This window comes from Epinephelus fuscoguttatus, linkage group LG2 (assembly GCF_011397635.1).
Source record: "Epinephelus fuscoguttatus linkage group LG2, E.fuscoguttatus.final_Chr_v1".
In the NCBI taxonomy this organism is placed as follows: domain Eukaryota; kingdom Metazoa; phylum Chordata; class Actinopteri; order Perciformes; family Serranidae; genus Epinephelus; species Epinephelus fuscoguttatus.
Window position 1 is genome coordinate 23,370,923 of NC_064753.1, and position 14,933 is coordinate 23,385,855.

Genomic DNA, 14,933 nt, shown 5'->3' on the forward strand with positions numbered 1-14,933 from the left:
CCCGGAGGCCACTCCTGCACACGCAGGCTTGTATCTGAGAAAAGAGCTCAGGCTACACCGTGCTGTCAGTGCACTGTCACAGTTTATAGGCTTTGTGGTGTATCCCTAAACACAGAGTTCTTGACAGTTGTCAGCATGTTTTACCTGTATTGGTGCTGACAGGCCTGCGTCACCGCTAGCCATCCCTGTGACATGGTATTACAACGCTTATTATGGAGTTACTTGAAGCAACTGAGCCAGCACGTAGGCCAGGATGTAGTGGCTGTGTTTCTTATTTCCTATCAGCCCTAGAGCAGATACAACAGCCTGTCAAAGCTCTGATCCTGGCCTGGCTGACCTGCTAACCCACTGACTCAGCCTGCTGACGCCTGGCTGGGCGACTCTCACGCACAACACTGACTTACAAGTCACTTGGCACTGACACACATGTACGACAAACTTCCTTCCCACCATGACAGTGTTAATAATGGAAATTAATTTGCTCAGGACATCAGCACCAGCCTAAAAAGCCAAAAAGAAATGCATGCATCAATGGTGAAACTGAGAGAAAATGGTTTTAAGGTGTTGTTAGTGCTTAAACTGAGTTAACTGACTAATGCTCTATATGTGAAAGTAGTCTCGCCACCAGACAATCAGAGATCTCCGCCTTCTGATAGTCTGGGGACACTCCTTTCTAAAGTGTGTTTAACACACCGGCGAAAACGACCAGCGACAAAGCAACGCCTCTTGCAATTTTGAAAAAGACACACCTTCTCGGAAATGTGCGCTCCCCCTTTTCTCGTCCGCAAGGAAACAAGCACACAGAGAGCTTGAAAATGGATGCCGAGAGATTGAACTCTGTTTTATCAAACGTGTGCTCATCCGTAAAGAAATTTTTTTTTCCAGCGGATGTCTTAGTTACAACATTATTGAGCTAACTGGAGTAGTTTCATGTCGTATCCGACAACGGGAGGCTTTTAGCAGATGACGTCCTGTTGTTGGCTTTGCTGCTAGTGTTAGCTGTCCCTGTCAGCTGCAGCCACTGATGCTTTCTAGACATCGTGATTTCCCAAAACTGAATAAATACCACACATAGCAACACAAAACTGCTTTGCTAGCTCAATCATGTTGTAACTAAGATATCCGCTGGAAAAGATATTTTTTTCAGGGACCGTTTAATGAGTTATTACCTATTACAGACACGGCTAACAGGGCTAACAGCTAACGGTTAGCCCAGCTAAACGTGCACACAGAAATAGTAATGTTTGTTCAATCATTGTGTTTATAGACTTTACAAACATCGGATTAGTCTAAACGGTGATACAGTGATGTGAATAATGTGATATATAGGCTATATATATATATATATATAGCTAAAAGCTCTGCTGGTTTTCTACCCGAAGTATTTGTAAACAACAAGTTATAGTCCGGCCGGACGGATGAGTCATGGCCTTGTAAAAGATCATGTTTGTTTCTTTTAGTTGGCGAGAATGTGTCGCCGCAAACGCGACAAACATCCACTAACTTTGATGGCGTTTTCTGCGAGCGCGGCTGAGCCATTTTGTACCGCTACACGTGTTTCTAGTCGCACTATGTTTACAAGCACAAGAGTTCAGCGAGCCACCGAAGGACCGCCCTGCAGATTTACTATTGGTTCTGCAACGTAGGGAGTTTTTTTAAACTCTGAAATTGTATCTGCCCATCTAAACACAAAATCAGGGAGAAAGTCATCAGTCTTTAGTTAAGCAAAGCGTCTAAAGACTGACTAAGTTAAGTCTAATGTGAAAGTATGATAACAAAAATATAAACGATATATTAAAGAAGTTTATATTCTTAGTTTTTTTTCTTCAGGGAAATATTCAGTGTTTATTGTGAGCTTTATGAATATGTAGTGTTTGTTTCAGAGATCTGTTTTAATTTTGGCACAGATGGCACAAAGACATCATTTAGTCATTTTTAAATGAGAGAAAAAAACAAATAAATCACTGTTTCATATAAAATAATGTTATCGTGTGACCTTAGACTAACAGTTGTGTGTTTTGTCTGTTTCGCAGGGCTCCAGAGATTATTTTGGGATTGCCGTTTTGTGAAGCCATAGACATGTGGTCCCTAGGCTGTGTGATAGCTGAACTTTTTCTGGGCTGGCCCCTTTACCCCGGGGCCCTCGAGTACGACCAGGTAAACAACCTTCTTCTGACCACCGCTCATTTTTAGTCCTGTGGGCCTCCTGCTCTCCTTTCCTTTTTGTTCTATAGGCAATTTATTTCAGCATCTCCTGCTTCTAGTTCCAGCTCCTCTGACTCAGTCTCTCCTCTCTGTACCATCTCCACATGAAAACTGTTTTCCTCTGGCACAGTGGGCCTTCCCTCCATTTATAGGTTTTACCCTTTCTACAGCCTTTTCTCTTAGAGGTCAGCCCCCCCATCCTTACCCCACTCATGTGGCTGTCGGAGCAGCGTTACGCCCTCTGTTTCCACCCAACCAGTTATTTTCCCGGTCTCCTCTCTGTCCCTCTTTTCTTCTCTCTTTTCCCCTCCTTTTTCCATTATCCCCTGCACTTTCCAATCAAGGCAGCCCACAGAGGAGTGGGTTCACTGTGTTTGTTTCCGAGTTTGCATTCAGTCCAGTTTTCTATTACAGGCTTGCCTTCAGGTTACTGACTCACACGTGGCTCCCGCTGTTGAAGTTTGCAGGATATGTGATCCATGGCCACTTTAGTCTAAATCTCCCAAAAGACGTGTTGCAAGGATTGAGTTGGGAAGAGAAGCTGACAAAGCCTTAAAAAGGCAGGTTGGGGTTGTCAGCAGCCGAGTTTAGGACAGATGGCTTGAAGCTAGAACAAGAATGCGACATTGTCACAGTGTGTACAATAGCAAGAATCTGTTATTTTAATCTGTGTGAGATTTACGCCTAATGCCATTTTAAAAGTACTGGAGGGATTATCTGTATAAGGATGACGTGGATGGGAGGGAGCAGAAACTTTTGAAGTTTAGGGAAAGAAAAACTTGTGTGCATAATCACACACAGAAAGACGGTGATGGATTGTTTGAATGAAGAAAGAGACCGAGGGCTCAAGTGACTTACAGTAACAAATTAGTGCAGCATTTACTGCTTCCGTGGTGACGTACGTACCCTGAGGATTGTATCAGCTGGCGTCTGTGACAGTGAGCAGAAAGGCATATTATTGTGATTGATGGTATGTCTATTAGGAGCTGTTGGATGTCTGCCCCTCCCGGTGGAGCCATGACAGTGTCTTCCCTGGACTAGACTGATCTGGGCTTATGTTGAGCTGCTTTCCCCTGCCCCGGAGCCCTATCTACTCAAAGCCTGCCAACAGAGCCTCAGTCAGATCCTGCTGTGTCCCATGCAGCACCCTACATTACAGCACTCAGCCCCACTTCACACTGCGCTCATACCAAAGTATTTTTATGGCCAGGCATCATTTTTCACTCTCCCCAGGACTGAGACAGGAGAGATAACTCAACACCTCCGAAAGAGATTTGACTTGAGCGCAGCACCACCAGTCTAAATATGATGAATCTGTTTTTGCAGGAGCCAGTCAGCATGTCGCAAAGCTGCTTTAGAGATATCTGGGGGGGAGCCTCCTCTATTTAGTAAGGGACTGCTCGGAGCTGATGGGGTTGACAGGGGTGGGTGGAGAGAGACGATGAAATAAAAAGCAAGAAACATTTGAGAAGGAGCCTGTGGAATGTAACATGTATCAGATAGAGATCAAAACCTACTGTGTGTGAACGGACAACTGAATTCGAATCCAAAAACGGTGTAAACACTGGCGGTGGATTGTGGTGGAGGGTGTGAGTAATCTACAGAGAGAAAGCAAGAGTTGGCGCTTTAGGTTTCAGCTTGTTGGCTCTTGCACCTCTCATGTTACCATCTATTATTGTCTGATTATTTTAATACCTGCAGTGAATGTTAAGCTCTGGATGTTCTCTGGGATGACTGAACTTGCCACCCTGGCCCGTTTTAGAAGAACGGTTATGTAGTAGAGTCGGAAGCACATCCCAGAGTATCCCTGTTTTTGCCCCGTGCCTTTGAGAAATAGACTGAATCCCTGCTCTCTGACTGAACTGTGCTTTGACACACACCCCACATAGGAAACACTATCTCTCTTTCCCTTGCGGCCAACTGGTGCGTTGGATTCAGTTTGGTCATGGACCTTTCCAGTGAATGGGGAAAAGCAGCCTGTGCAGAAGCATAGGGTGAATACGAAAAAAAACCAAAATCCCAATTTAGTGAGTTTATTTTCTGTTTTTTTTTTTTTTTTTTCTGGAGGCTTTAATCTCATAATGAAGCAAAGTACAATGCACACATAGCTAATTAAAGTTCTCTCAAATAAGTCATTATGGGTTATGATCATTGTGTAAGCGTTTCAGAGAAATAGAGTAGCATGAAGAACACAGACTCATACTTGTCTGCCTATCTTTTGTCTCTCACAGTCACCCACAGCCCTATCAGTGACAGAAAAACATGACATACAGTCAAATGAGCTCACAGATGCAAACCATCATCCTTTCTATTCAAAGGTGTTTGATGTTAAAAGTATCCAAAGTTCAAAAACAAAAAAAATAGCTCATCCAACTTGTCTCGATATAAATGGACATCCTTAGTTTTTCTAACATCAAAACCAGCTGTTACTTTTAGGTTTGCACCACTTGCAGTGCATCTCCTACAATCCTTTATTGGCTTCCTCCAGCAAAACAAGAGTTTGAAGTAAGTTCAGAAGGTTTAAGACATGTATGATCGTAAATTGGCGCTCCATGTGCTATCAGTCCAATACATACTGTGTGTGTGTATATATATATATATATATATATATATATATATATATATATATATGTAGCAGGACTTTAAAATAGAAAGGTTGTAAATTTTTATTGCTTTAAATAAATAGCCAACTGACTGTATGTCAGTAAACAGCTGGGCAGCTGACTGCTGGTGTGAGGTGTCATCCAGGGGCCACAGGGTGATCTGGCTGGAGCTGACTGAGTTGCTGCCACATCCTTCTTCCCCCCTTTCTTCTTCTTATCTTTCTGCTAGGGGTCTTGTTCCATGCCACACAGCATATTGTATTTATAACCCTGGCTCCTCCTCCTCCTCCTCCCATCCTCCCCTCGCGCTCTCCCCTCTCCTTACCTCATCCCCCAGTCACACCATCTTTTACCACATGCGGACAGCATGAGGCTGCTCACCTCATTGATGTTGCAAACCTCACGACTCAGCCAGTGTCTCATTATGAATGGCTATGATTAGCCCAGCTGCAGAGTCTTGGGTATGACTCGTCCTGATCCCATGTTTTTGTCTTGTTGATCTCTCTTTATGTCCTCTTTGAGCTCTTTGTCTCTTGCTTTCTCAGACACCATACAAGTAAGGGTCGGTGCACACTGTTGCAGAGATCAAGGATATGTGTGCTTGGCCATTTATTTCCTCTTTGTGGCTTGGCCTAGCTGGCAACCTGGAGGATCTGTAAGAATAAGAGGATGTAGGCAGGGTCAGGGGAAGCAAAAGGGATTTGGGTTAGTGTCAAGGCTCCAGAAAGAGTTTTCCTGTTTGTAAGCTGGCGTGACCTCCTGTACCCCAATGTCAAAAATGTGGAAGAGATTCATTGTACATTGGATAAGTAGGAGGGTGTGTGTCCATTATTTTATTTTAATTTATTGTAGTGAGTATTGTCATGTCATGGTGTGTTTTGTTATCTGGACTACCATAAAATAAAAATACTGCCTGTACTTCCTGTCTGCTCTGCAGCAGGCCCAGGCTCGCTAGATAGTTGTTTTGTGGAGCCGTAGCTTTGCACCAGTGATCTCACTGGTTTGCGAGATCTCTGCAGGGACACGCCTTCTGGGAAGAATAAGGGTTTTCCCGTCACAAGAATTTTCCCACCCACACATACTGGCGGCTGTGTTGTTTTTTGGTGTCTGTTTCTGTTTATATGATGTTGCTGAACTGCAGCACAGCTATATTATGGACATGAAAAGAGGGGAATTTTGTCGGTGTACTTTAAGGGTGAAGTTTGTTGGAATTGACAGTGTTGGTAAACCTTGACTAGATTATGAATGTGAATGTGTAAGACTGAAAATGAAAGAAAGGGAGAGAGATCTTGGCTGACATAAATCATGTCCTGAGAAAATGATTTAAGGAAAGCAAAACCATAAGGGAGAAATGGACAGTGACACAGTGTGCTTTATGATACTTGGATTTTAGTGTGTCTTGCGATAAGCTATGGGATCTTCATCCCATCCAATCTAAATCTCTTGGCAGATGAGATTACATTTATCATGCATGCCGTCAGAATCCCAATGAATGCATTGCTTGATCATAAACTCATCTATAGCCAACTATCATAGGCATAGGTCCCACCCACACAAACAGAGACACATTGCAGTGTTTGCACCTCAGCAACAGACTGATATAACCCTTCTGCTCAAGCATCACATTGACGAAGGGGAGCAACTTGAAGATCGACACTTGAGTAGCTTCCAACAAAAACAATTTCAGTCTCTGTATTTCATTTTTTAGATGTGAGGGGCGTCACTCACCGACTCACTCGTTCACGTTTATCAGGCTGCAGTGTGGAAGCTTCATGTGTGAAGTAAAGGGGTGAGGATTTGTTTATCTGCCTTAGATCTAGATGTGTATTTCACAGAGAAAAGGGAAGATGGATCTCATTATGTTAATCTGCTCCATTTTAAAGTGTCCAGTGACTCCTTCAGTATCCTCACCGTCCTCCCAATGTGCGACTCTTTGCTCTCTCTTAGCTCCTCAGCAGCGCTGAATCTCTAATGGTTGTTGTCCTTTACACTTGTGTGTGATTGACGTCAGCCAGGCTTCTCACCGGACTCCTCTCATAAACCTGTGTGTGCCACTTTTGCCCCGCAGCATCTGACTGATGAACATCACTGCCCAGCAAAGCATGTGGCATTGAGACTGTAGGAGCCTTGTTATCAGAGTTTACATGAAAAGACCCTGACACCTTTCAGGGATAATAAGCTCAAGTTACACTCAGTACAAGGGTCTCATTTGAGTGTAGCCATTTGTCAGGAATGTGGCATCTTCAAGGTCTCTGCAGCTGTCTTCACTATGTACACATCCACACACAGTAGCTTTAACTGTTGGGGATATTATAGTGTGATGTCACTGTGAATGACCTTGTAAATTTTCAGCACATAAAAGAGTGTCAGTATAAAGTGCTGTGGTGACGTGCTGGTTTCGGAGAGTGTGTGGATGACGGAAAAATTAACACTAACAGTGAAAACCAGCATTTACACTTGAAGTGACTTGTTTAGAATGAAGACAAATGTTGATTGTTTAATATAAAATAGCACTGCAGAGCTTCATCTTTTAAACCAACATATATTGCCTTTTTCTGTAGGCACAAGATTAATTTCTTCTGTTTGTATTCTTGTCTCTTCCCACTTTCCCTCCCTATGTCCAACAGATTCGCTACATCTCTCAGACACAAGGTTTGCCGGGGGAACATTTATTGAACACGGGGACAAAGACAGCACGGTTCTTTTGCAGAGAGTCTGACTCACCTTATGCAGCATGGAGACTAAAGGTGAGATGTATTTACACACCTGCAAAATATGGCAGATTGGCTCACTGCCACTAACCTCAGAACAAGTAACCTCTACCCTTGTTTTGCTTCACATAAAACTGATGGTGAAAATCATAGGTCAGCTCCAACTCAGTGAACAAATATTTTCTTCCGTCCTCTGGGGAAACCAAGAATGCAGTTCCCAATAAAGAGGCAATGATAGCTTTCCGGAAGCAAAACCAAAACATGCACAGAGGGACCAACTGTGAGGTTAAAGTCTTTTCAAAGATAAAGCTAGAGAGAATATTATACTAACAGTCTGCTCGTCTTAGTGCTTCAAATACTGTGAATCAGCTTAGGGATCTAAAATGATGTTTTTTCCAGTAAGCACTTTACTAGCAGAGGCAATGCATTTTGGGAATATGAGTCATGAAAACCCACCCTGCCTTCCTGCTTTGGGCTTTGAAGTTCTTCTTAGGAAGAGTGAAGTAGTTTATAGGAACATATAATGTATTTAAAATCTTAGTATAACTGAGCATAGCAACTGCCTTGCTAAATTCAGTTCTTGCGGCCCGATTTAACTGTTTCTTTTTCTTTAGTCAACAGATGAACATGAGACGGAGACGGGAATGAAATCAAAGGAAGCCAGGAAGTACATCTTCAGCTGTTTGGATGACATAGCGCACGTATGTACAGCTGCTCGGACCACAACGTACCTCACAGCACTTCAGAGGAAGTTCAACATCAAATGTTGAGAGGATGTAGGCTACTGGGTCTTTACCAGAGGAAGTACACCCGCAGCTGTTTGAGCAGAATATGAAGATTATAAGTGGGAAAGAAACAAGCACCTCTGAGCTTGACTTCCCTTCAGATAGATGCATAACCCAAATTATAAGATGGAGGTTCAGGTTTCACTCACTATTCTCTGTAGAAACACACCACGGGTGGAAATTCCCCAGATAGCCATCATTGTTGTTTCAGATCTGTTACGTAGTAAGTCTGAGGAGATTTTTGAGAATTCATGTTCATAACTAATTAATTTGCATTTTTAGGAAACTGGTATCATATTTAAACTTGTGTGTAGTGTACTGTAATGTAATAATTCTAATTTTACTAAACTTTTTTTACTTTTATTATGTTACTTTGTTGATGAAAAGTAGTTTTAATACTAAAATGTTTTTATTCCAGGTGAACTTGGTGATGAATCTGGAAGGTAGTGACTTGTTGGCAGAGAAGGCAGACCGTCGGGAGTTTGTGGGCCTGCTGAAGAAGATGTTGTTGATTGATGCAGAAGAGAGGATTGCCCCCGCTGAAGCTCTCAGCCACCCCTTTGTGACAATGCAACACCTGCTCGACTTTCCCCATAGCAACCAGTGAGTCCACTTTGCCTCAGACTTTTCAGACATGCTGTCATTTTGACCTTCCCACATAACTTTGTGTCACTCCCCTGCCTGTAGTGTGAAGTCATGTTTCCACATCATGGATGTTTGCTGGACTCGTCCCAGTGCATATGAGGCGGCCAACAGAAATAAAGGTCCTTTCATCAGACCTGTGACCACAACCGCTGCTGCCTCTGTCAACCACCCATTCAGCAAGATTACCGGTGTCCACACACAAGTAAGTCGCTCAGGATGTGTCTGCATCATGATCTGACATCTGTGTGTGTGTGTGTGTGTGTGTGTGTGTGTGTGTGTGTGTGTGTGTGTGTGTGTGTGTGTGGTGGGCATGTGATTATACTTACACATAGTAATCTGTAGATCAGGGAATTAGAACAAAAGAACCAGTTGATAAGTTCGGAAATACTATTTATAACAGTTACGTATTTTCTTGTTTCTGAGCTGGAGATTGAAAAAAGAATTCTAAGCAATGGAATAATCACAGGTGGTGTGGGTCAATGACATGCAGTGTGTTCTGCTCATCTGCTCCTGTGTGGACTGATCATGTAGATAATTTCCTCGCCTTTATTGCTTTCGTGTATGCCGACTTGCCCATCTTATTGCGTCCTAGCACTGCTGTCATGGCAACAAAATCACGTCATGTTTCTGAGGTCATGGCAACGGTGCAAATCAGTGTTGTTGCTGAGGAAAAAAAGGAGCTGACCCTTTTTTTTGGCATTGGCTCTTTTATAAAGCAAAACATCTCAAAGTCTATTCATAAACCATTATTCTGAGGATGTGACCTGGAAAGATGACGGGTTTTGACAGCATAACGGTGACTACACGTGTGTTTGATCAGTACAGACAAGGATAACATAAGGATAACATAAGAAGGCTGTCTTATTATGTAGAATTGAAACCTGATGAAAGAATAACCAATCACTTTCTTTGAAAAATAAAACTGCTCAGCTGTACTTTCTGTTTCCATGGAGCAGTAGAAATGGTAAATCTTTGTTCTTCAGGAGAATTTTATAAGAAAACTGTGGTAGCTTTTTTAGTATTATCCTCTGAAAGGCTGCTTTGTGTTTACTATCATGTGTATGGGGGCTGGGCTACATGCAGGAGCTGTTGCAGAACAATATAGGCCTAGTTCTCGTTATTCAATAAATGTGATTATAGCCAGGCACGAGAGCAGCCTGAGTAGTGAAGCAGAGGCACATGCTTGACTGTTCTTTGTTTAGCCCTCAGGCCTTTCTCAAAGAGTAAGTTCAGCATCATCTGAGGACCTTTTTGTTATCCAACATAAAGAAAAATGTAACATTGCTGAACCTGGATTAACTGGTGAATCCGTTTTTTTTTTGTTTTTTTTTTAAAAAGGTGTCCAATCATATGCAGTTTCAACAGATGAGATGAAAGTATTGATCAAGACATCTTCAGTTGTTTCCTTTGCCTAATGGAGTTCTTAAAGCATGGTAACTTCAGTTGTAATCAAGTGGGCCTTGGATTCTTTTTGATTCAGCAGCCTGAACTTCCTCTGGAGTAGTTCAGTTCATGTGTTTGAGGTCATGATAGTGATCTACCACAGGTGAGCTAAGAGAGTCTCTGTTGTTCGACTGAAAAGGCAGGGTAATCCTTAAAGGTCACTGACTAACCCAGTAATATCTCAGTACCAGAGCGGTCCCTGGGCTCTCTATGGATAAAATACAGACAACTCTTGACAGAGATGTCGCCATCTACTGGCTCTTTCATGCTATTGTTGTTCATTGTTAGATCTCAGTAAAGTTCAGTCACACTCCCTTTTCCTTTTTTTAGGGATTAGCCCCATCAGCCCCATCAGTGATGCACCCTGGGATACCACTGCAGACAGGAAGTGGTCAGTTTGGATGCAACGATTCATTTCAGCAGGCACTCATTCTATGTCCCCCAACCATTCAAGGTAGGACGGTTGAATCTTTGTTTTACTTGTTTATTATTCTTTGCAGTAGTTGGATTAAATATCTAAAAGTTAAATATTTCCTATCCATTGTCCCCACAGGAATCCCCACCAACACAGCTAAACCAGCAGGCTACTCTGTTCGAATGGAGGCGTCTGTGCCTCTGGTCACTCAAGCACCCCCCATCCAGCCCATACAGATCAGACCTGGAGTCATCACACAGGTAATGGGGTAGCAAGGATAGGAATGATGGCCTTAGTGGTCAAACACTGATTGAGAGGGAGAGCTTGGCTTAATCTGCCTGATATCAGACAGAATTGTCAACTTGTTACACTCCATTTCCATCTTCAGTCTCACATTGCGCCCACTGATTTCCCTGGGGGTTCGATTTTTCCTGACCAGTCACTACAGACCAATGTATCTGCCTGTATCTAATGTCATTTTAAGTCCACGCTGATGTGTAGCCATCCCAACATACCCTTTTTTCTAGGGTTTAAGAGTTGAGCAGAGTGAAGTACAAACTACAATGTCTGGTGATATTTAGAACATGATGATTTAGAACAGCCTCGATAGCAGCAGTGTGTACCTTGTCTATAGTGCTTGCATTATCACACTTCATTGGTTCCAGCACAGTGCTTGACAACAGCATTAGTCCTGCCTATAACACTGAGTGGCTAATCGTCAATGCCCCTTGGATTGGTTGGTTTTATTTCAACCGAGAAACCGCTGTTTCATGTCACAAAGCCAGACAAATCGGTTAACTCAAACTTGGTGGAGTGGGCGGATTCAAAGGTCTGGTTCCAGGTAATGGCTTCAGTAGTAAGTGTAGATAAGGTAAATGCTTTGATGGGTGAATTTATTTAATATCATTTATATTTCAAAGTCATTCAGCAATAGATGTAACTGCTTTGCTTCTCTGAACTTGTACAGGCCTGGTCAAACCGTGCACAGCAGATCTTGGTGCCCACTTGGCAGCAGGTGACATCAGTGCCACCACCACCAACCACTTTGGCATCTGACACTGTGGCGGGCTCACAAAGATTGGGTGACTGGGGGTAAGGAATTTGTTTGTCTCTTTCAGGGGGTTGCAGCACAATACCTTTTTTGATACGTATTCCTTCTTGATGTGTTGATGTGTTTTAATATGCAGCATTATCTAAAGCAATATGTGTCAGTGCTTTATTACCTTTAGTTGCTATGTACACCCTTGGGAATGGCTGCGCTGCTCTGATACAGCATGCCTGCTCCCCTGAATATTAATGATCAATGAGTCACACATGTCCTTTGGGACCAGTGACTGAGACCATTTTGTCAGTAACGGTGCTAAAGGCTTCTGGCTCAATTTGCAATGTTCTGTTTTCTTAATGCAGGAAAGTGCGTCCCCATGGTAACCATTACAGCTCCATGATTGCACACCCTCAGCCATTCTTAACCAACCAAATGACCATGTCCACCCACCAGCCAATCAACATAGGCATTGCACATGTGGTGTGGCCACAGCCAGCTGCCAACAAGAGAGCCAAGCCTTGTGTGAACAGGTACGGCATGTGAGTTTTGCCTTTTGCAGCTAAAACACATACAGTTAAAGGGTTCTTCCTTTCTGAGACGACCTGTTTTTCTTCAATAGGGGCAGCAACTTCTCCCAAAACACGAACGTCCAAAATTTAGCATGCCAGTCCCCAAAGATGGCCGATACAGCAAAGAATGTGCAGCAGGTAGAAGCCAGGTGCCCAGAGGAAGGGCATACTGCAGGAGAGCAGCGAGGAACAGAGCAGGTGGAGGAGGATGATGAGAACTGCTGTAAGGTAGAGCCAGACTGTGAGGAGCTTTCAGTTTCACAGGAGCAGCGGCAGGCTATGGTGATCTCTGACCTAGCTAGCCCAACTGTTAGTGTCATCAGTATCAGCAGCGACGAAGAGGAGAGTGCACAAAGACATTCAATGGGGGAGTGAGTATCAGTCATCAGGTTCCTTTTAATGATATATCTAAACTGGTTCAGAAAATGTTGTGTCTCATTGTATTTGTCTCTGTCTGTACACAGGTGTAAGGGTAGTGCAGATTGTGAGGCGTGTCAGAGCACCGTCAGTATGGAGAGAGTCTGTTCCCTCAGCAGTCCAGACAGCACGCTCAGCACTAGCTCTTCAGCCTCAGCCCAGTCCAGCACCTCACCCTGCAAACACCCCAACAGGTATGGACAGTTCAACCGGTTCAAACAAAGCTCCTACAAATGTTTTTCCTCGTTCTACATCAGTTGTCTCCTCCCTTCCTCACTGGTTTCCCCCCCTTGCAGTATGTCAGATGATGAACAGGAGAGTGGTTGTGACACAGTGGATAGCTCGCCTGCCTCAGACGCGTCCGGCCATAGCAACAGTCCCTTCGCACAGCAACGCTTCATTGGCGACAGCAACCAGAACTGCGAGCCTCGTGTTGCGTGCGTTGCCCCGGAGACCGAGCCCAGCAAGCCAACAGTTCGTACTGTTGTGGTGCCTCCAATGAGGGTGCAGAACAACAACAACCCTGCTGTCAATGAAACATGTGGCAGCACAGGTAAAAACTGGACACATGATGCAATGTTAACACAGATACATTTAATATGTTTTTTATTTAAACATACAGACTGTAATTTCTGCAACTAGGGATCTTTCAATCAAAACAATTACAAAAGAGGGACTTAGATGACGTTGTAAAGTAGCATGGGAGTTGTTGTCTACATTGTTAAACAACCGCCATTTTGGACAAAAATCTATCTAACGCAACTCAGGCAGAAATCATGTTCACTGACGAGGTAATGTATTTAAGTTTTGTTTCTGTTACGTTTATTTATGTTTATGTTATGTCATCTCATTCTAATGAAATAGTTGAAACTGGCCTAACGCCAACTTGTTTACTTACCATTAGCGTTAGATGAGTCAACTACCCATACAGCTACTATAGCTTACCTTATGTGGCAAATTCATCTGGATCGAAATTGAATTATAATATCAATAAATGTTTTTGTTTTGCTGTTGCTGAGTAAAATTCTGTGACATTGTATGATTTACAAAGACATATTATCTGGTGTTTCGCGGAAGTCAGAGTAATTTGTATGCTCTTCACACTGCATTTAGCCCTAGGTTAAGGTAGCTGTTAGCGTGGGGCTAGGAAAGCCTTCACATTGGCACTGTCTTGACACATACCAAGTGGACGTACCCCAACTTTAGCCTATAGCTTGCTGGCCCTATTCTGGAGCGGGGTTAGCCCAGGGTTTGCAGGGTTATCCCCTGAAAATGGACTTAACTCGGAAATGGAACTAAGTAAATGCTAGAATTTGAGATGTTAAAATGAGGTATATGTTCCGACTTACATTTAACCTAGAGATAATAGAAGTGCAGTGTGAACCATGTAGATCCTCAGCTTAGGTTAACCTTGAGTTAGCAATATTTTTGTGAAAAGGGGCTAGGTTAGCCCAGGATAAACTCTTAATCCAGGGATAAGGATAGCCATAGGCTAAGAGAATGCAGCGTGAAGAGCCTATAGAGGAAGTAAAGGGGATATGACGCCATTGACAAAACAAAACCCAAACGTAAACATTTTGGATGATACAAATACACAACTCAACAAAATATATACCTTGGGTACTGTCCGTTTTAGACATTTTAGTGCAGAAATGTTATGTATTATATCTTACAAGCCTGACTTTGAGTTAACCTAATAAGGTACATCATACTATATGTAAGGCCTACAGGTTGAAATTTGTGCTTTGTTACTTAATAACTGCTGGAAGTGACAGTGGCATCGTATTTACCCTGGTTGTTTTTAAACCTGAATGTCTCATATGAATGAAGCAGGTGACAGGACATCTTTCCTTCTGCACACTCAGTTGCTTTGTGCCTGACACTCTGATCGTGTTAGCTGGTCAGAAGACTAGCAAGTGCATGAGTGGGTCATGCTGGCTCAAAGATCCAGTCACCACTGCTGCTGTCTGCTCCACAGGTCACATGGCCTGGGATTACGCTGTCTTTGTAGGCCACAGAGGTTTTCACAGGTGATTATGAGTGACCTGAAGTATCTGCTCTGATCTCTGGAGTGGATATTTGTTTGCTGTCATCA

At 43.1% G+C, this 14,933-nt stretch overlaps 1 protein-coding gene across 2 annotated transcripts in view; it reads left to right on the plus strand.

Annotated features, from left to right (window-relative positions):
* hipk3b (homeodomain interacting protein kinase 3b) overlaps positions 1–14,933 on the plus strand; it is a 43,860-nt gene that overhangs the window by 22,127 nt on the left and 6,800 nt on the right. The window contains exons 3-15 of one of the 2 annotated variants that reach the window (XM_049593517.1): positions 2,034–2,157; positions 7,436–7,555; positions 8,134–8,220; positions 8,723–8,907; positions 8,992–9,151; positions 10,723–10,846; positions 10,946–11,067; positions 11,775–11,899; positions 12,215–12,382; positions 12,472–12,792; positions 12,886–13,032; positions 13,135–13,391; positions 14,817–14,868. In XM_049593517.1, the coding sequence (XP_049449474.1) occupies positions 2,034–2,157; positions 7,436–7,555; positions 8,134–8,220; positions 8,723–8,907; positions 8,992–9,151; positions 10,723–10,846; positions 10,946–11,067; positions 11,775–11,899; positions 12,215–12,382; positions 12,472–12,792; positions 12,886–13,032; positions 13,135–13,391; positions 14,817–14,868 (1,992 nt within the window). The remainder of the gene's footprint in view (positions 1–2,033; positions 2,158–7,435; positions 7,556–8,133; positions 8,221–8,722; positions 8,908–8,991; positions 9,152–10,722; positions 10,847–10,945; positions 11,068–11,774; positions 11,900–12,214; positions 12,383–12,471; positions 12,793–12,885; positions 13,033–13,134; positions 13,392–14,816; positions 14,869–14,933) is intronic. The other variant, XM_049593525.1, reaches the window with a different exon arrangement.